General features: G+C 35.8%; 1 protein-coding gene across 1 annotated transcript in view; it reads right to left on the bottom strand.

The window, feature by feature from the left end:
• Positions 1–21,277, bottom strand: part of LOC145248283 (putative inactive peptidyl-prolyl cis-trans isomerase-like 6) — a 40,658-nt gene that overhangs the window by 5,957 nt on the left and 13,424 nt on the right. The window contains exons 4-7 of the mRNA XM_080110155.1: positions 17,101–17,163; positions 14,482–14,623; positions 6,752–6,808; positions 3,331–3,466 (exon numbers count right to left, since the gene is read on the bottom strand). Of these exons, the coding sequence (XP_079966281.1) occupies positions 3,331–3,466; positions 6,752–6,808; positions 14,482–14,623; positions 17,101–17,163 (398 nt within the window). The remainder of the gene's footprint in view (positions 1–3,330; positions 3,467–6,751; positions 6,809–14,481; positions 14,624–17,100; positions 17,164–21,277) is intronic.

Here is a 21,277-nt window from a genome sequence, read left to right as displayed (position 1 = left end):
TCCTATCAGGTATCATACATTCCAATCAAGAGATCTTTTTTAAGATTCTAACCATCCCTTTAAGTGCAATTCTCTGTATCTCTCTTGCACTTCATTCACTGGGTATATTTGCTAGGTAGTTTTTGAATTTTTTTCCAATAGTCCCATTGCTCCTATAATTATTGAAATTCTTTTCTTTGTCTTTTTACTTGGGAGTCAACACTTATCAAGGCCCGAGTGCCATTCAAGGATAAGGGTTAATGAATGCAAGTTGGTAATGTAGTAATCGTTAAATTGAATAGAATTTAATTATTTGTGGTGACGGCTCAACAAGAATTTGTTTACATTGGACTTGAAGGCTGCTATGTTGTATTCAACCGGAAAGCAGGACAGTGAAACAGATCTTGGAAAGAAAGCTTTATTCATGGAATCTGCGTGAGGGAAATCGTTTATAGTGATTGCAGTTAGTCGAGTGGTTTTTGTGAAAGTTTGGTAAGGGGGAACCATAAGTTGGAGTTCAGGCGAGCACTTGCCATGAAAATAACGATGAATGAAGATCTTCCTAAGATTCCAGTTTCTTTTCATGTCTTATATAAAACCTTGGTATTTCGTTATCTTTTACCTTTTACGTCTGTTTAACCCAGCATCATTGGAGACACTAACTTCTACTATGGTTGCTTCTTTCTCCTTCTTATCCCATATCACTATGTCATGCTTTATGGCTCCGTTTTCTAGGTACGTGGCTGTAGGAATTGCATAGTCATCGTGCATGGTGTATCACTTATTTCCAACTGTTCTTTCTGGTAAACATGTTCCCAAAACTTAGTGCTATGTTTAATATTAAACTTTTTACAGATCTTCCGGTGGAGATATTTCATCATCATTAGGACGGGCTCCTTGCCCGGACCAATGTGATTCTTCCTCTCCAGAGTTTCCTGTTTTCCATCAGCTGCCTCACAGGTTCACAGTTGGTGTCGTGTGCTATTTGCTGGATGTACGTGGATCTAGGTCGTTCTTTGCTTGCGCGTCCGTTTCGTGGAGTCCATAGCAATGTATCACTTACCAATTCATGCTTGCTCCTCAGACAGTGACCGGCAAATCGTAGGGGTCTCTCCCTGATGGTATTAGATATGGCAGGTAGGTTGCCATACGGCACATACACCCGTCTGCTACGAACAGTATTAAATATATCCTGACAAAATCATCCCACGAAGGAGATATACACTCCATTCCGTCGCATTGTATAGCAGCCGCCCCTTCCCCAGCCGCCCCTTCCCCAGCTGAATCTTATAGCTGTATGCTCTGTATGTCCAGCTTTATGTTCAGGATCCCATCGAAAACAAAGCTCTATACCAAGATCAAACACAATTTATCTTCTCTTCTCTATTCTTCTATCTTCTTCTATCTTCTATCTTCTCTATATAAATAAAATGAACTCATTTTTTCCCGTGGGATTTTGACCTTAATAGGATTAAAAATCAAGATATTTCATGCAAATACATTATGCACAAACGGCAGAACAATATCTGAGGTTTGTTATAGGCTTATTAGTTCTCAAATTCCTCGATAATCTTAGATTTCTATACTTTTTCTGCTGAGAAGTCACGGCCAAAATCGGTTAAGATCAATGGAAGTGGTAAAATATTTTCTCTCTAATAAATTCCTCCTCCCCCTGCCACCACTTAACACCGTTTGGAGATCGTTCACAAGGAACAGTTGAGAAGAGAACACCGGTTTGGCTTCGTAGTTCTATCATGTTAAGTTATTTAAAATCACTAAACTAAGCTGCAGTGCTCTGTGGCGTAGTGGTTAGGGTGCTGGACAATTCACATTATATTTTCACGTTCGCGCCGACCTACCACAGTGGTTTTTTTTTTTTTTTCCTAAACAACTGGAATGGACTTTTCTTGGTGGCCGAACTGTTAACGTTGCAGATGTTTTTTTGTTTTTTTTTCACACTTTATTTTCCTACTTTTACTCATGACTCCGGGTTTGATCCTTCCTACTTACCTACCATAACATTTTTTAAAACTCCCCCCGTCCCGGAAACAAACACTCGGGCAACGCCGGGTACCCCCGCTAGTTTCAAATAAAGTTTTATTAGGAATCCAATGGTGGTATTGCTGCGTTATTGCTCGTCCACAATCTGCATCCTGATCGATTGCAAATAACACTCAACATAGTTTCATGGTTCAACCTCTTTATTGTTCTTCTGATAGGAGAAAATATTTAATGGACCATGGGATTAATTTTCCATTTATTCGTACTAATGTTGGGACGATTCCAATGTTTTTCCTGATTCTGATATAATTACCGATCTGAATCCTTTTTAAATTTCTGAATATAGAGCATCTTTCGTGGTGGTGGGGGGAGGTCTATCACAAAACCCCATGTAATATGTGCGTATATATTTTCTTTTGGAGTTATTTATAGTTTTTTGTTTTACAACTAGCTTAAATATTTATCATTTTATTATTAATACGATTGCGTGGATAATAAAATTTTAAACACAAGCACACAAATAAAAACAATAATAACGGAAAATAAACACCAATTTTTTTTTTTTTTTTCTGATACCGTTTCTTAAAATGTTCCGATGTTTTCGATTTCTGCATCTGATTCCGATTCAATCATTCCAACACTAATTTGTATCAAAACTTCTTTCTAACAACAGTACAGGAAATTGATGCTTTTTTCTGGGGTCTAGCTGAGATAGAGGCCGTCCGTCCATAGCGTCACAACCACATCCCTCCAGTATACAATAGTATTAATTTTGTATTGATGCCTTTTACACTAATGTAGTTCTATTTTCACTCGCCGGGAGAAGCACTCTAGTTTGGAAGTCAGTTTCAATAATTTTTTATCTTTTTCGCCCACGGTTTTTCTAATCACCTTCAAAAGTCCGATGCATATCTCCGTAACACGCCTTATTCCAACTCAACCACCTGTTCTATCCACGGTTTCTTTTATGCGTCTAGTATAGTCTCATTTGCATGGACATGGTGAGATTTTGTGTTACTCATGCATGATCATTAAGTATAAAAGCAACTGCGAGTAACCATTTCTTTTTTTCGTTTTTTTTTTCTGTCCAGTGATATGTAATCATCGAAAAATGATCAATATCTTAGGAATAGGAGGTGTGGTCAAATGAAACTTCTTTTCTTCTATTTGTTTTATATGGCGCAGACAACGCCGGGTAGCTCTGCTAGTTATAATATTAAAATAAAAATGGAGATATGGGATTTAGAGTTGGAGGGATAAGAGTAAATAAGAGTCCTTATTCATTCCCGGAAAACGCCGTGTTTGCTAGCTGGTAAATAAATAAATCAACATATGATTGAGAATTCTCACCCGAACGCCACATATCTGCAGTTCATCCACGGCGTTGCCGTTAATGTGATGTAGAATTGAGAATTGTTCGTGTGGCGGCCATGATTGGCCATGCCCAGAATACCTCGATTATTATGAGGAATCGCAAAGTTTTCGTCTGAAAAACATGTCGAAATAAAAATTTTAAAAAACTAATATGAATACTAATGAATAATAATACAACAACAAAAAATTGTTTAAACAAATTAACCCTTTACCGCCAAATTGTACTTTCAAGTCGCCTTTCAAAAAACAATATTTCTTCCTCTTATGGCTTGTCAGCCCAATCGGTCTTCAAAATACAGGTCTATGCATGGTGCAACAAGTGAATGCGGGGGTTGTTTATGTTCGTGAGTCAGTTGCATGCTAACTCCGTCACGTGTGGGTTTCATGGTTAAAAAATTTTTTATTGCATAAACAAAATTTGGCGGCAAAGGATTTAGGTACAAATTATCTATTCTGTTCAGTTCTACACTTCATTTTTCAGTTCTTTGGATTACTATGCCGTCGTTTCGTGTGTGCGTTGGTGTATATATATATATATATATATATATATATATATATATATATATATATATATATATACATAAACCTTTAGGTATCGCTACATCTTCATGAGTATGTTTCAGTCAACTAGTTATAACTGACTAAAGACAGCAGCAGGCGATGTTACTTTTACAAAAATCCAGTCCTTAGTAGATATTGGAGAAAGTTCACAAAAGTTTTAGTCTAGAGAGCAATCACATAAAATTAAAATAAATTGAAAATTAAAATAAATCCAAGAAAAAACTATATGACAATATATTGAGACAATGAATAAAACAACAACAAAAAAAACAATAGGATCACAAAAATAAACCTGTAACGGGAAAAAGGGGAGAGGAATAAGAAGGGAAAGGGAGTGAGGATGTAAAAGGGAGGAGAAGGAGGTGGTTATTTGAAATTATAATCACACATAAGAGAATAAATGTCACAATAAAAATAATAATTTTTAATATATATATTATTTTGATTCATCAGACTACTGTTCTCATCTTGGGTGTGATTTTCACAACGTTTCGGTTGATGTAACCTCTGACCTTCTTCAGGTGTATCTTGTCGAACTCGGGAATATTTCTGTCAAACTCGGGAATATTTCTATCGAATTTTGACGGAATTTCGAGTGGAACCTTTTATTTACTTCACAGGAGTAGCATGCTCTTGTTCCGTCAGCCATGACTGGATAGAGGTCCTAAGTAATTTGCAATTGTATTTTTCAGTCACCTACACTGAGGATTGAACCTTAAACCTTCAGGAGAATGTCGCTTTTCAATTGATTTTGCAAGTACTTTAAACACTGCGCACGGACCCGTGGTAGCCCTTTTATTAAAACTGAAAAAGTATTTATCTAAGTAATCTGGTTAATGTAGCGGTTTATCTGGTTATTACGGTTTATCTGCAATATCCTTATAGGAGTCTGTGACATATTTCAATTGTATGGACGCCTGGTGAGAACGGAAACCTAACGATATCATTATATCATCTTTAGACAGAACAGATACTACCCTTGGATTCTAACAATAAGACCAAGTAGGTATATGTTAGTTTCACATACAGACCAAAAACGACAGCATATTTTTATTTTTTTACATTGCGTCTTCGGTGATCAGGAGATCCTATTTATTAAAAAAAGGGGATAAAAGGTGATAACATACCACGGACATTAAATTAGCGTATCTGTATACTAATTTAATGTTCATAGTATGTTATAACATTGTATCATTCTTTTTAATAAATAGGATCTCCCTATTAAATAATTTATAATCTGAAAACCGTGACAAACATACGTACATGCGTTAAAAGTACTACGGTTTTAATATATAGATTCTTGTCCCGTCAGGAACAGTATTTAAATGTACATACACACACACACACAACGAACTCTCGATTAGACTATCACACCACTAGCCGATAATAGAAGCACATGAATATATACACGATTTGCATCCCCCCCCTGTTATACAGACTCACCAAAACATTACATATTCGTTCTGATGCTGTGATAAAAATGTTACGTTTACGGTTTTTTACAGAGTGGAACGATAAATTTGTCGCCCTAAAAATAAAAAACAACACTACAGATTTATCTTAAAACTTTTATCGAAAAAATCAATTCAGGTAACTTGATTATGTTATAGAGCTGACATCTATTCAATGTAACCATCTTTGGACACAAACACCGCATCGATGCGAGTCCGGAACTGGGAACATGCCTTTTTCAAAAGCACTAGCTGGAGCTCGACGAGTACTCGGCGGATGGGGCGATCAGGCTGGCTTTGAGTTTGTGGGAGGTAATGTTGGTGATGTTCTCGATATATGACGAGGTCAGAGGAGGAGGAGGAGGGGGAGAGTGAGAGTAGGGTACAGTAGTAGTACTCCTCCTGCAGGCAAGCCTAGGTCTCTTTGGACTTGTGGACAAGTGCTGAGTCTTGCTGTCACACCCACGGTCTGCCAGCGGCCACCTGATTGCACCAGGGATCATCACCACACTCTTCAACACATCCATGTACACTTTGGTGTTGACTTTCAAGCCGACTTTGCAGATTTTAGATGGCATGATGTGGCCCTCACTTGAAACCACACCAAAGACCATAACCTTGGCCGGAAACTTTGTTTTCATCATCCTGGTTATTCGTAGCAATCCAGCGATGCATTTCGAGGGTGCTGGCAATGGTCATGTTGTAATAACTTGGACCGATAGAGAGCATGAGTTGTAGAGCAGTGCATCTCCAATCTCACTCATTGAATATTGTGTCACTTTCAAATATGATAGAAGGCTCCTATCGCTCTTGGGATTTGTACACAACTGGCCAACTAGCAGATGGTCTTAAACAAAAAGAGAAAACCGGTTTTTATCAAACGGAGATGGAATCATGTCGTCTTTTCAAGGGCAACAATTTTATCGTTCCACCCTGTATATGCTGTCAACTGTAAATATATATGTTAATTCTACTTGGTTTTAGTTTTATCTATTATTTGTTCTGGCCATAGGTATGCCTTTTTTACGAGATAGTCACTACTTATCAAGGCCAAAGGCCACTCGAGGACAAATGTTAATGAATGTAAGGTGGTACTTTAGTAATCGTCAATGATGTAGATTGGGTAGAATTTGGATTATTTAAGGAGACGGCTCAACAAGAACTTGTTTACATTGGACTTGAAGGCTAGCATATTGTAATCGGCTGGGAAGCAAGCCAATGGAAGAGTATTCCACATGTGGGCAGTTCTAGGAAAGAAGCTTTGTTCATGGAATCTGAGTTTAGATTTAGGTACAGATGGAGAGGGGTGAAAATTGTTGATAGTGGTTGTAGCTAGTCGAGCAGAATTTTGTGGATATATATTTAAGACGGTTTACATTACTCACCTTCGAATTCTTTTCCATAAATCGATTCCCCATCGCTGCCATTACCTTTAATTATATCTAAAACAAAAAAGTAAAATTATAGTTAAATAAACAAATACATAGATTTGAATGTAAGTAATATTAATATCGTATGACAGGGTACAAGGCTTAGACAATTGAAATTACCTAAGGGAATACCTGTAACGAGAAATCTAACTTTTAGGATATTTACTGAAGGAAAAATTTTCACTCAGCCAGCAGACATTTTTTATTTCCATTGCTTTGAGATTCTAAGCTGAAGTTCTGTATCTCTACTTATATATAAAAAGCACTGTCTGTGTGATTGTCTGTGTGTGAGAGTTATTTCCTTATGCACTTCAAAACGGTTGGACCCATTTTTTTTTAATTTCACACAATTGTACTTTATGTGTCTGGAAATGTTTTTAGATAATTAAAATAATCTGAAGACGGAACGGTCTGATTTTGACCAAAGTTAACATGCTTATACAACCTAACATCATAAGGGTATTTGAGAAGTTTTATCACCGCACAAGCAGAAAGACCCGGCGTATAAAATCAGCAGTGGGTTCTCTAATAAGACAGGGGTGCGTCCAAAGTGAATGTTCCTGCTTAGAGCACAACTGAACCATGATACTTGACTCTTGCATTTTAAACGTTAATTCAATCCATTATATAAAAATAATTTTATAAAATCAATAGTAGGTTCTCTACCATGTAGTGTAGACTACAATGTATTGTGGACTAAGTCACTGCGGGGGGGGGGGGCATGTGAAACTTCCTTCCCGATGCGTCACGGTGGGACTGATTAGAGCAATCAATCGATTTGATTGAAAAATGGGCGATTTCACCGATTTCGATGACAATAAAAGTATTAGAAGTGTGGAGCATTCGTTAATAATCATTCAATCCCGGACAATGTGGAGTCTCCCTGCTAGTAATTTATATATATATATATATATATATATATATATATATATATATATATGTAATTGCCTGAAATCAACGCTATCGAATAAAAATCGCATTAGTAAATCACTATTCAGAACTCAAAGAAAGTGGACGTTCGCCAATAGTTGAATGGAAAATAGTACGACAAGCCAGTACATGTAGAAATTTAGACGACCGTGTAGATTATGTATGAATGAGAAATTTGTAATCCTAAACTTTAAAGAACCTCAAAATCTATTAAACTACAGAAACGAAATCACAAACAGCCGTTTGCACAGAATAAACTTTGCTTTAGGATAACAATATATAAATAATAATAATAATAATAATAATAATAATAATAATAATAATAATAATAATAATAATAATAATAATTTAATTAAAAAATTAAACTAGCATATCACCTAAAATATAGAAAAAAGTTAAGCAAATGTATCTAAACACATTTGGGTTAGAACATTACGCAAAGAAGAATAATCCACCCCTCTCCAAAAATAAACAGACATTTTCTAATAAAAGCCAAACTATTGGCTACTGAAAACAGGAGCGGGAATAACAAGGAATCTGAGTGATCAATAAGCAAAGTCAATACCACATGTATACATAAAAACACTTGGTAACATCAATTCCATGGATTAGTCTGATGAATGCCGACAAAGATGAAACGTGAAAACTTCCATATAGCTTAATTGCCATAGGTATCTCTGTTTCTACTTTATAAGTAAAGCTAGATAGTATGTTATGAAAAAATATATTTTCATAACATACTACCTAGCTCTACTTACTAATTTAGCACTGAAAATACTATATCTCCCTATAAAATTTTATGTGGATATATGAAATAAAGTACACACACATACACACACACACATATATATATATATATACATACATATATATATATATATATATATATATATATATATATATATATATATATATATATATATATATATATCAGGGGCGGAGATGGGACTAGTGCCACTCGTGCCTGGCACAACCAATAACTCGGTCAATGGTATTCAAAATAGATTAAAAATCATCCATTAATTTCAAGCAAACATACTTAGTCTGATCTCAATTAAATTATGTATCTATTCAAGTTTTGATAACTAAGTAGCCAAAAGTTCATAAATATATCTGGGAATAATACAACGATGCTGTTTTGAATGGATGGTCTTTGTCTGGCCACCGTCAGATCCATTGAACATCCCATAAAAGCGGCTACAATGTTAAACACGCGCAATCCGTGCCAAGCACAAAAATCCTCATAATAACAGTAATGTTAGAGAAATCTCGCTTTTCACTGTAGCCAATGGCAAAATCAAGTCAAAGTATCGTGCTCAAAAAATTTAGCACAATGTGACTGCTGACGCCTTGGGAAGAGGGAGAGGAACCGAGAGAGAGAGAGAGAGAGAGAGAGAGAGAGAGACACACACACACACACACACACACGCACATACGTATGCATAAACACATAAAGAACGATTACTACTACTGCTGCAATGTGCAGTAGTATGTGTAAACATAACCATGCGAGTGATGAAGTTATTGTTTCATTAATAAATAAACAGGTTTTGAATGAGAGTGAATTTGTTTTGTTTTTTTAATGAGGAATGTTTTTTTCGTGAATTTTGAATCATAGAAATCTACGAAAAATACGGGTTTTAAAGTCAATTTATATTAATACTAAGAAAACCCGTCAAACAAATGAACCTTCATAGAATTCCGTAGTGGTACGTAAATACTTTTGTAATTTTTTTTCATAAAGGTCCTGCATGTAACTTTTTCTGCTGCATCCATCATTTCACAGCTATTTAAACCCAACTTTATTCATCAATATTACTTTTTATTCTATGGGAAAATTTAATCGACGTTTTTGGAGAACATTACTTCAGTTGCCAAAAATATTTCAGTCGCTTCACTACATTCAATTTTATCACACCTTTATTTACGAATTTTTTGCATCTTAGAATTTTTGGATAAAATTAAGATTTTCAATGTTCTCAATATTTCCACAGATAACTTAAACTGGTCAAGATATAATGTTTCAAGATTCATCAGATGAAATTTACATTTTGGAAGTTCCCTGTATTTTGCGTATAACGTCACTTGGGTTATTTTTCCTGTGTTTCACGAGTAAGTAGATTATTCCCTAAAAGATTTTTTAAAAAAAGTTGTACTGCATTTGCTGTTAATGATGTGTATTTAAAATGAGATATAATGGAGATGGATATTGTGCTAGACCTGAAAAATAGATCGTTTGGCCAGAGATATGTAACCGAGAAGCGAGAAATTATCAAATAAATATGGCGAATAAGGTTAGAACTCGTTCGTTCCAATCCAAATGGTTTAATGACATTGACTGGTTATGTGCAAGTAAATCTGGGGAAAAACTCTATTGTTGGCCTTGCTTGCTTTTCACGCCTAAATCAGGACAATCATGAACTGATACTAGCAAAGTAAAGTACGTTAGTCAATCTGTGCTATACAATGGAGAGTCACGCAATAGCAACTATGATGTCTTACTTTGGGTCCACGGACCAAGGGTTGAGAACTGAAGTTGACAGAGGGCGGGGGGGGGCACGAGTAGAAATAATAGGCTAGAGTCGCCACAGATATATATATATATATATATATATATATATATATATATATATATATATATATATACAGTCGTGGTCAAAATCATAAGACCACTTAAGAAAGTAAGTGTTTAAGCATATTATCGAATTTTTAATCATACAAATGGTTGACACCAATTTCTTCCACACAGACGTGGACCTTCAGTCCTGATAAAAGAATTTTCAAGCATTGAAATGTACTTCAATGATGTTTGCCGGCCTTTCACTACTTGCAACTTTAGGATCCCAGCTGACAAGAAAGATAATTATTAGATCAGAGTTAAAGTTTCGAATAAAGCAGATTTCATTTTTTTTTTCATCATATTTTCCCTTTTGGCAATAGTTTCAAGCAATTGTTTGATTAAAAATTCGATAATATGCGTAAACGCTTACCTTCTTAAGTGGTCTTATGATTTTGACCAGGACTGTATATATATATATATATATATATATATATATATATATATATATATATATATATATATATATATATATATATATATATATATATACCATTCTTGGATTTTTTACCCTTCACCGGACTATCCATTCATGTGAAATCTTTTTATCATTTTTCTTTTACCTCCTATTCCCCTTACCTCACCTTTTTTTTTAACCAAGTAAGATCTGTGACTTACTTGTAGTTTCATTAAATACTTTTATATGCAAAATCCGATCCCGCATTTTGCTAATTCCTGCCCTCTGATGAGAAGGGGAGTATTTCTTCGAATCTCCGTGGATTAAGGACTATCCACTTATCTTGTGCTTCCATTTTTAAAATTAAATGTTTTTAACTCTTTTTCAAGATGTCTTTTAACATGTTTTATTAATCATTTGTTCATATATATATATATATATATATATATATATATATATATATATATATATATATATATATATATATATATATATATAATAACTGTATTGTAGTAATTTCCTAGACGTAAATCTACTGAAACTCCGGTATTTATCGAAAATACCTAGATAACAAGCAGACCGTAATTATAATATATTTATTTACTTATACAAATATTATTAGCAACATATGTAGAAATTAATATATCTGTTCCTTGCCTTTTGGCATAGGAGAAAAGTGTAGTATCTGTTCTGAAACTAAATTTCACCTTTTCTGACTTCGATCAGTCGAGGAGAAATCCTTCTAGACTGAGGCAATTTTTATTTTTTCTTCTCATTCAGAGTGTCCATTTTGGGGGGACTGGATTGTCTCCCACATTAAAAACGGACTTTGTGGTCTAACTCTGCCCTCGTGGCGAGGCAAGTAAATAGGAAACATATAAAGAGATTATGAGAGAAGGACTTATGATATGTATAATAAGTGAGGATGTCATAATTATGAGTGAACAACTCTGTTCAGTCATAGCAGACTATGGATACCCACGGAAGGGTGCCTGCGCATAAAATTTTTGTGGTAAGAATTGCACAATCTCCACCCACAACTCTCCTGATTAATAATTATATAATTGTAAGTAGATCGAGGTGATTGGTGAAAAGTTCGGGTATATATAAAAGAAACTATTTAAAATCTGATTTGATTCCAAAGATCCGACCCGATGATGATGCTTTTTTCTGAAAGAATTGCAGTAGAAACATGTATGCACATATGTAGCCAATAATTATTGTATAAATACATAAACATTATATAGATATACATATATATATACATATACATATATATATACATATATACGTATACATATATATACATATATACATATACATATATACATATACATATATACATATACATATATATACATATATATACATATATACATATACATATATATGCATATATATGCATATATATACATATATACATATATATACATATATACATACATATATACATATATATATACATATATATACATATACATATATATACATATACATATGCATACATATACATACATATACATATACATACGCATACATATACATATATATATATATGAGAGAGAGATAGAAAGAGAGAGAGAAATAGTCTAAAAGTGTATGAAAAGAACTTAATAAATAATAAATGCGAAATAGCCACAGACTGTACACATGGAATATGTATTTTGTAAAAAAATACATTATTAATATTAGGTATGTGAGATGGCGATAGGAAAAAATAAAATATAGAAACTCATCTGAACGCGAAGATTTGAACAGAAGACGCCACGTGACATCTATTTGCGTTATGCAATAAACATTAAAATAGGCGTACAGAAAAGATACTCGAAGTTCAAGTTCTCTTTTTTTGTGTCAGAAAGAAAACATGGAAATAAAACTTGAAAAAATCTTATTTCAAACGAACGCAAAAAAAACATACTTATGTTATTTTATTTGTGCGTTCTTGAAAATCGCCAAAAGACGGAATGAAGAAAAAGTTGAAAAAAAAAAATCATTTGTTACAAAATACATAGGGAAAAGTAAATAAAAAATAAATAATAAAAATGTATATAAATAGATTATAATAGATGCAAGAATTTAAACTGAACTATATATCCAATCCGGCTTGAATCGAATAAAATATCATACGCTAAGTAGAAATATACATATATATGCACACACACACACACACACACACACACACACACACACATTTTTTTTTCAATTTTGACCCCATAGCAGCTATTTTTACTGGCTAAAATCAAATTGAATTTATTCTACAGGACCAAATCTCCTATATATCAAGCTTCAAGTTTAAATTGACAGAAAAGTTTGGTAGAGATTGTTCTCCATATGTGCGTGTGTTTGTGTGTGTGTATTTCAGTATTTAAGTTTTCAAATTTTTTAAATGAAATTTAAATATTTATATTACTGTTTATAGATTAATTTTATCTTGATAAAAGTGCTCAATATTCGAGATAGAGCATCAATTTATGAGGGTAGTTAAAATTATGCCAAATTATGATTTATAACATTTATTGTTTATAAAACAAAGAATACAAAATAAAGTGAATTATTTCCTTATTCCATGGAGTTTAAAAATTTTGGCTTTTTTCTTTAGAAGAAAAAAAGGTTAGCAAAAAAATTTATATAACGTTGCTGGTTAGCTCTCTTTGAAGCGTTTAATTTTTGTGCTAACCAGCAATGTTATAATGGTCAACAACGAAAAGCTAAACCAGCAGGAGGAAAGGGTAATGTGCAGAAAGGATCAAGTAACACTGACTCGACTGGCCTTAAGTATAGGCTTACCATAATTAACTGGGCACCCTAACACCACCTGCAGGAAGCGTGGCCTCGGCAAAGAGAGTGTAGAGCACATTTACGATTGCCTATGCATCCAAGCAGAACCACCGCTCCCCTGATATCCTCGCCTCTAACACCGCCCTCCCCTATCCCTGGCCAACGAGTGTAACATAGCCACTGACATGTGTGCAGCAGCACCGACACCTCACATACGCAAATGACGAAGCCATGACACAAGGTGACGTCACAGCGAAGGAAGAGAAGGAAAAGAAAAGTGGAAACAAAAAAAGGAACTATGTGGGCGAACAGTGGACTTGGAAGCAAGAGTCAGTGCGAAAGGAATTTTTAAAACAAGATTCAGTCCGAACTTTGAGCAAAAGAACTGGTTGGACGACCATGTGTTATAGGGCGAGCTGCAGACATAGCAGTGGAAATAAAAAGATAGATTTAAAAAACGCGTGGTGGAACAGCGAGGCAAAGACGGGCCGGCGTGAGATTTGAGGCCCACGTGGCGACAGGATAAGTAGACATGTCGACACGGGAGAAGCAAAAACATATGTTTGAAACGACAAAGTTTTGTTAACTACATGACAACTAAGAGACTTTTAAAACAAGATGCAATACATTGTTTGGAAAATATCAGGAATAAATACCTTTTATTTCAACTAGAAAAAAGCTGAGTCGGATTTCCTTTTCTGTTTCTTTGTGACTGTCTCTGCATGCAACGTGTGGGTTCGATTGAAAATGGAATGACAACATTACACGAGGAGGACTTCATGCAGACCAAACAATTTAAGGGCACGATCTTTATGGGCACTATATAAAAGTCCAATTCGTTCAACAACGAAAGTTTACAGAATCTACTCGACTTTCAAGGTTTCAGTTAAAGGCAAAGCTAAGTGCGATTGTCCGTTATTGAGATGGAATGTTCATATCTAATAAATCGAAAAACACACTTACCTCCTCCTTGTATCCATCCGCCCGGTACAATCCTGTGAAATATAGTATCTTGATAAGTCAACAACCGGTTCACTCCATTAACAAATCCGAGACAAATTCTTTTAAAATTCTCGCAGGTTTTGGGAAGAATATCGTCAAATAGCTTGGGGGGAAAAGACAAAATATATGTTAAAACTATTATACGGTCTCGTACGAGTATAATGCATCTTTTTGGGGAAGTAAACGATAGTTATTAAGCCGGGTGTAAGTGGGGGGGGGAAAGAAAGGAAAAAGTTTCTAAATTTTTAAGATAAGAATTAATATGTATTTATTTCTTATGTATTTATGGAATGGAAAGAGTGTCGACCTAAATTAATACGCTAATGGAAACGACCTGACGATCTTTCTATTTCATAAGTACATCATCCATCTTTTTTTTTATTCTGGCTATGATGCTTCGTCGGAAAAAAAAAGAATAAAAGCATTCGTATTATTTGGATTATTTTTAGGTCATCTTGAGTGCCACTCTCTAGATGTGAACAGTAGTTCGAAGAATCCAAATAATACGAATAACCAATCTTCATCTAAAAAAGTTTAAAAAAAAAGAATCAGAAACATAAAAAATAATTCAGAAACGTTAAAACATTAATTCCACCATTCGCCAATAAAAGCCATTGTCAAGATACATCCCAAGAAGGTCGGAAGTGACATCGGCCGGAACGTTACAATCATAACACACAAGATGAGAACAATAGTTCGAACAATCCAAATAATACACAAAAGAAAGTGTTTATTACCTAACACAACAGATTCTCCAACATAGCAGAATAAAATTTAAGGTGATTACTATTTATTTACAGAAAAAAAAAAAGCAACGCCTACAAGTTTACATTGTCCAGTTATGGGCACACTGATGACTCAAGATAATGCAGATTTGCTTTTACAAACTATACTGTATCTGGGATGCGTGTATTTCGTGTGCAGACCTTCGATAATTAGTAGAATTTCTTATCCACAATCAAGACTCTGCGATATGATGTATTTTAGACGCAAGTTTATTGGTCATCGACAAAGGTAAAAGTGAAAACAATAAAAACATTGTTTCAGAAACGTGTAAATACAAAATAAAGACGAGGCAGATACGAGGAGTTTATCAAAAGCTTAAGAGAGTCGTAGACTTAATAAGCTTACATAATAGAACGCATACAGAGCATAAAAATACTGCTCGAAGGAAAAATACAACTTGTGCTAACAGCCGAAATAGGAGAGGTTAGATAGAGGTTTCACGTGTAGTAAGAAGAGAAAGAAAGTTCGTTCAGGTGAAAGAAATAATACTAAAAATAATACATCATTATTCGGTTTTATTCTAAGAAAGAATAAATGCGATAATTCTAACCGGTGGTGCTAAAAATGGTTGCGATATTTAAAGAGATAGAAAACTATGCCATAAAGTCGCGAGGAAGGCAACTAAATGTGGTCGGGGCATTGAAAGCCTCAGCCGCTGAATAAGTGTGAAAAAAAAAACTTTTAAAAGGGCCTGCAATGGGATATAAATCCAAGTTCATCCTTATCATTTTCTTTCGTATTTTCCTTATCTTATCTTGCTCTTATTGGTTCAGTGTGATATTATCGACGTCATTGCTGTTAGGAATTCTTTTTAAAGGAAAAAACTATGACAAAAAAAAAAAAGGAAAGCGTTTATCAGCAGAACGAATGCATAGAAAGTATAGTTGATAGAAAGATAATGGGGAAGAAGTTGTTCACAAAGGACGACAAACGGGAGCTGAAATAGGATGGTTAATCATCGATGTCTCCGTGTAGTCTGAAGAGACAATGGACACTCCTGTAAGGGTAGCTACACATGTGAGGTAAGAGAGAGTTGCGCAATCTCCCAACCACACCTCTTCTGAATTGGCACTGCTTGGGTGCAATGGTAAGGAGAGGCCCAAGACTGACCGAAAACAATTTATAGGCACTTTAAGGAGTGGCAATGAGTTTTGTAAAAGTTTACTGCCAGTTGTGGGTTTGCGACAGTTGAAGACGGCTTGCTGTTTGGGACTGTTGAAGGCAGGTTGTTGCTCGGAGCAACTCGAGATGAGTTGACGTCAACAGAAGAAGTAGATGTGAACTTCAGCACTTATACGGTTGTTTTCCATGATGCCATCACACACACACCAGTAATACCAAATAAAACAAAACCATAAACTCAAAAATATACATACAGCATTAGAGGGGGGGCGGTTGCACATTCCTGACTCTTCGAAATGAATGGATGATACTCCTCCTCCTCCTCCTCCTCCTCAACACCAACAACAACTTAGCAGAAGTAGCAGCAGCAGTTTAATGTTCGTTTTACGTTGTCGATTTCATTGGATGGCTTTTAAAAATGCACTTCTAAATTAACTTATCTCTGGGCAGATCGTTATTCGTCACGGGTTTTCTCATGGCTATCGTTATCCTTTTCTCTCGTGTTTGTTCCTTGTCAGTTTTCTTTTTGGTTGAGCATACACCAGGTTGTCACACATTGATCCCGAAGGCTGTCTTTTTCGCATAGCACTAACATTCCAACATTTAAGCTAGGCAAACGAAGATATTAAGTGCTAATTAGCATGAAGTAAAAATTAATTGCATCAATCTTACCTCAATGAGAAAATGGCTTTGCGGCGTTTGACCGATGGAAACGTACATGTAGATGAAAGTATGCTAGAAAAACAAAGTTGAAAAATATTTATCAAGCTAAATTAATACAGGCTTATGATAATAAGATGATGAAATAAATCCAAAGAATTATTTAAAAAAAAAAAAAAAAAAGCGAAGAAAAAAACAAAAAATAGTACATGTATCACTTTTAGCTTTTTTCTTTGCTCTTGAAAAAGCCAAAGATATAGCGGGTGAAATATTGAGTTTTAGGTTTTACTTTTCCAATTTTATATTCATAGATGGTTATATATATATATATATATATATATATATATATATATATATATATATATATATATATATATATATATATCCGGACCAACTGTAATCATAACTCCCTGCACTGATGAGTCCCGAAAGGGTGAAACACTAGCGTCTGTAGGTATTAAAAATAATTATATATATATATATATATATATATATATATATATATATATATATATATATATATATATAATGATCCCTAGCTAAGGTTAAGCATATTAGGAAGTTATATACAAACTGCTATTAGTGTATTAAGCGATGCTCTTTGTGTAAACAAATCAAGCTTAGGCATTTGGACGATGTCAAAACATCGTTAATTCACTGAATAGCATAATGGCGAGAAGCTTTGGCTGTCATTTGGGCGATTGGGTTTCGATCTTGGCTTGGGTAATTGCCGGTCTAGCCGCACTGATGAGCTGTGATACAGCGAAAAAGTACTGTATGTAGACGGCTATATGTGTGTGTGTGTGTGTGTGTGTGTGTGTGTGTTAATTATTTCATTGAAAAATTACTCAGTTCGCATATACGAAATAAAATGGATTTAAAAAAGGTTTCATAATTAAAAAGTTTTTAATATTTAAAAATAATTTATATAACGTTTCACAAAGTACAAGCTCAATGAATGCTTTTTTTGGTTATATATATATATATATATATATATATATATATATATATATATATATATATAGATCAAAGGAGTTGACAGCCTGGTGGACAGTACATCGCCAGATATCACAGTCAACAGTGAGAGCAGACTACTGGAGCTGGTCAATTTATATCGTTTCTTTCGTGCTCCTCTGTCATGGCGCAAGTAGAGAGTTCGTCATATAGAACTATTTTGGGCAAGTGATGATCCTTCATTCTGAAGACGTGCCCGACCCAGCATAGCTGTGACTTCAGCAGCATGGCCTTGATGCTTGGTGACATAGTCACTCCAGTGGACGTTGAGAATGGTGCAGAGACATTGTTGGTGGCAGTAAGTTGTCCATGACTCGGAGCCGTACAGGAGAGTGGAAAGTACTATGACTCTGTACACACTGATTTTTGTGCTCTTCTTTAAGTGTCTGTTTTTCCAGACTCTGTTGTACAGTCTGCCAAAAGCGCTGTTTGTCTTGGCCAGTCTGTTGTCAATTTCACTGTCGAGTTTGTCATCTGATGTGATGGTACACCCCAGGTAGGTAAACTGGTGAACGGTCTTCAACTTAGTCTCGCCAACGATGATGTGGAGAGGGGGCAGTACTCTATTCAAGGAGCGGGCTGGTGGAGGACTTCCATCTTTTTCAAGCTGACCTCGAGTCCAAAGAGCTGGGCAGCCTCTGCAAAGCAGAATGTGAGGTGCTGCAAAGCTCTTTCGGTGTGGGCAACAAGGCCTGCGTCGTCAGCAAAGAGGAGGTCTCGGATCAGTTGCTCGAAAGTCTTTAAGTGGGCTTGCAGCCTTCTGAGATTGAACTGACTGCCGTAGACAGTATCGTCATCGTCAAGATCCTCGGTCGTCTACTTGAGCATGATGCTGAAGAAAATGCTGAACAGAGCCAGTGCCAGAACGCATCCCTGTTTTGCACCATTGACGATGAGGAAGGGTTCTGAAAGGTTGTTATTTACTCTGACCTGACCGCTCTGGTTCTCATGCAACTGAGGAGCTTTGGGGGGCAGCCGAGGCACTCCAAAATCAGCAAAAGCCCCTTCCCGCTCACTGTATCAAATGCCTTGGTCAGGTCCACAAACGTTACGTAGAGTCCCCTGTTTTTTCCTTGACACTTCTTTTGCCATGTCCATGGTACCCCTGTTTGCTCTAAAGCCATATTGGGTTTCTGGGAGGTAGTCTTCTGGAAGATATCAGTCTGTTAGGAGCAAACGGGCAAGGATTTTACTTGCGATGGAGAGCAGGATGATCCCCTGGTAGTCAGAGCAGACTGACATTTCGCCCTTGTTTTCGTACAAGGTAACAAGAACTGCATCACGGAGGTTCCGTGGGAGTTTTCCTTGCTCTCAACAACAGACAAGGAGCTCACTTGCCACTCTTCAACTGTTTTATGGCCTCATTGAGTTCTTCCATGGAGGGAGGTTCATCCAATTTCATCTTGGCTGGCAGATGAGGGATGTGAAAGATTGCTGAGTTCTGAATGACCCGGTCAGCTCTGAAGAGAGCCTGGAAGTGCTCAGACCAACGGTTCAAGATAGATGCTCCATCCATGAGGAGTGTCTGGCTGTCTGCACGACACAGAGGACTTTGGACGTGGTGTGCAGGACCATACAATGTCTTGAGGGTTTCATAAAAGCCTCTGTAGTCACCAGCGTCCGCATACTGTTGCGTTCTTACTGTGAGGTTGGACCACCACTCGTTCTTTAAGATTCTAAGCTTGCGTTGGAGGTTGCTGCAGATGTGACGGAAGGCCACTCCCCTCAGGGGACAGGACAGGCGAGCCAAGTTGGCCCGGTAGGCTGATCTCTTCCTCTCCAACAATTCTCGTATTTCTTTGTTGTTTTCATCAAACCAATTCCGGTTATTTTTAGTGGAAAACCACAGGACGGCCTCAGATGTCTGCAGGATGGCTATTTTCAGTTGATCCCAGGTGAAGGAATTTCTTCTGGGTCACTGACGTTTATGAGCTTGGACTGCAAGCCTGTCTGGAAGACAGCTCTCACTTCAGCTGATTGTAGCTTGCTAAGTTTGTTTGTTTTCCTGGGTGGCCCTCCCTTCCTTGGTTTAGGTTTGAACTGCAGCCAGATTTTGCAACGCACTAGGCGGTGGTCAGTATGACATTCTGCACTGGGCATTACTTGGGTGTGTAAGACATCTCTTCAGTCTCTTTGGCGTACTAGTATGTAATCTATGAGGTGCCAATGTCCGGACCGAGGATGCATCCAGGTTGTCTTTAGTCTATCAAGTAAGACGATTTAATTCTACATAAACATTTATGTCTGCCAACAACAATTGAACATGTCTACAACGATACTAACAAACTTTTCTGGACACTCAGTACACACGCATTTACACGCGACAAACATTTTAGATGATTTATGCTTTACACTACACACAGGCTCTCATGTCGTTTCAACTCTGTTCGTAAATAACTATATTCTTTGTATATATTGTAACTCAGTATTTTGGTTATATTCATTTGAGGTTGGAGTTTGAACATGTTTTATTTTCTCTACAGATTGGTAACCTCGATCTCTACAGTTTGTACTCTGGAATATTTACTTACGTTTTCCTCCAATGACTGGTTATTTTTCTATTTGTTTGTTTATTTTATATATATACTAGCAAAAGTATCCGTCATTGACTGGGTTCAAAAACAGCCTACAGAAAATGGACTCTGATTTATGAAAATATGATAGGTTATGAAAAGGAAGGGTTGTAAATTTGGGTTGAATTTTGGGGTATCAAAACCAAAGCAAAATATGATGAAAGTAAAAATAAAATAGATAAACCCCATAATTTATTATACCATACCTGTTCACACTGAAACACTTATCACAATATTCAGTGGATCTATATTAAAAAACCTTGTTAAACTTTGTGACATATTTCCATTCTGTGGAGGTCAGGTGCGAACGAACACCCCCATAATTTTATTATACCATATTTCTTCAAACTGAAACATAATTATCAAAGTATACTTATGCAGATAGATATGAAAAGTCTTTATTAAAGTTTGTGCCTATTTCCATTCTATGGAGGCCAGGTGCAAACGCAGACCCCATAATTTTATTATACAATCCCTATTTAAGTTAAAACATACTTATCAAAGTATTCTTATGTACATCTATATCAGAAACACTTGTAAACGTTTTTTAATTTTTTAATTTTTTATTTCCATACTTTGTGGACCAGGTGCGAATGCAAACC

Source organism: Euprymna scolopes, chromosome 26, assembly GCF_053919585.1.
Source record: "Euprymna scolopes isolate OS-2025 chromosome 26, ASM5391958v1, whole genome shotgun sequence".
NCBI lineage: Eukaryota > Metazoa > Mollusca > Cephalopoda > Sepiida > Sepiolidae > Euprymna > Euprymna scolopes.
Note: the sequence above shows the minus strand (reverse complement) of the source record. Positions and strands in the feature narration are given on the sequence as shown.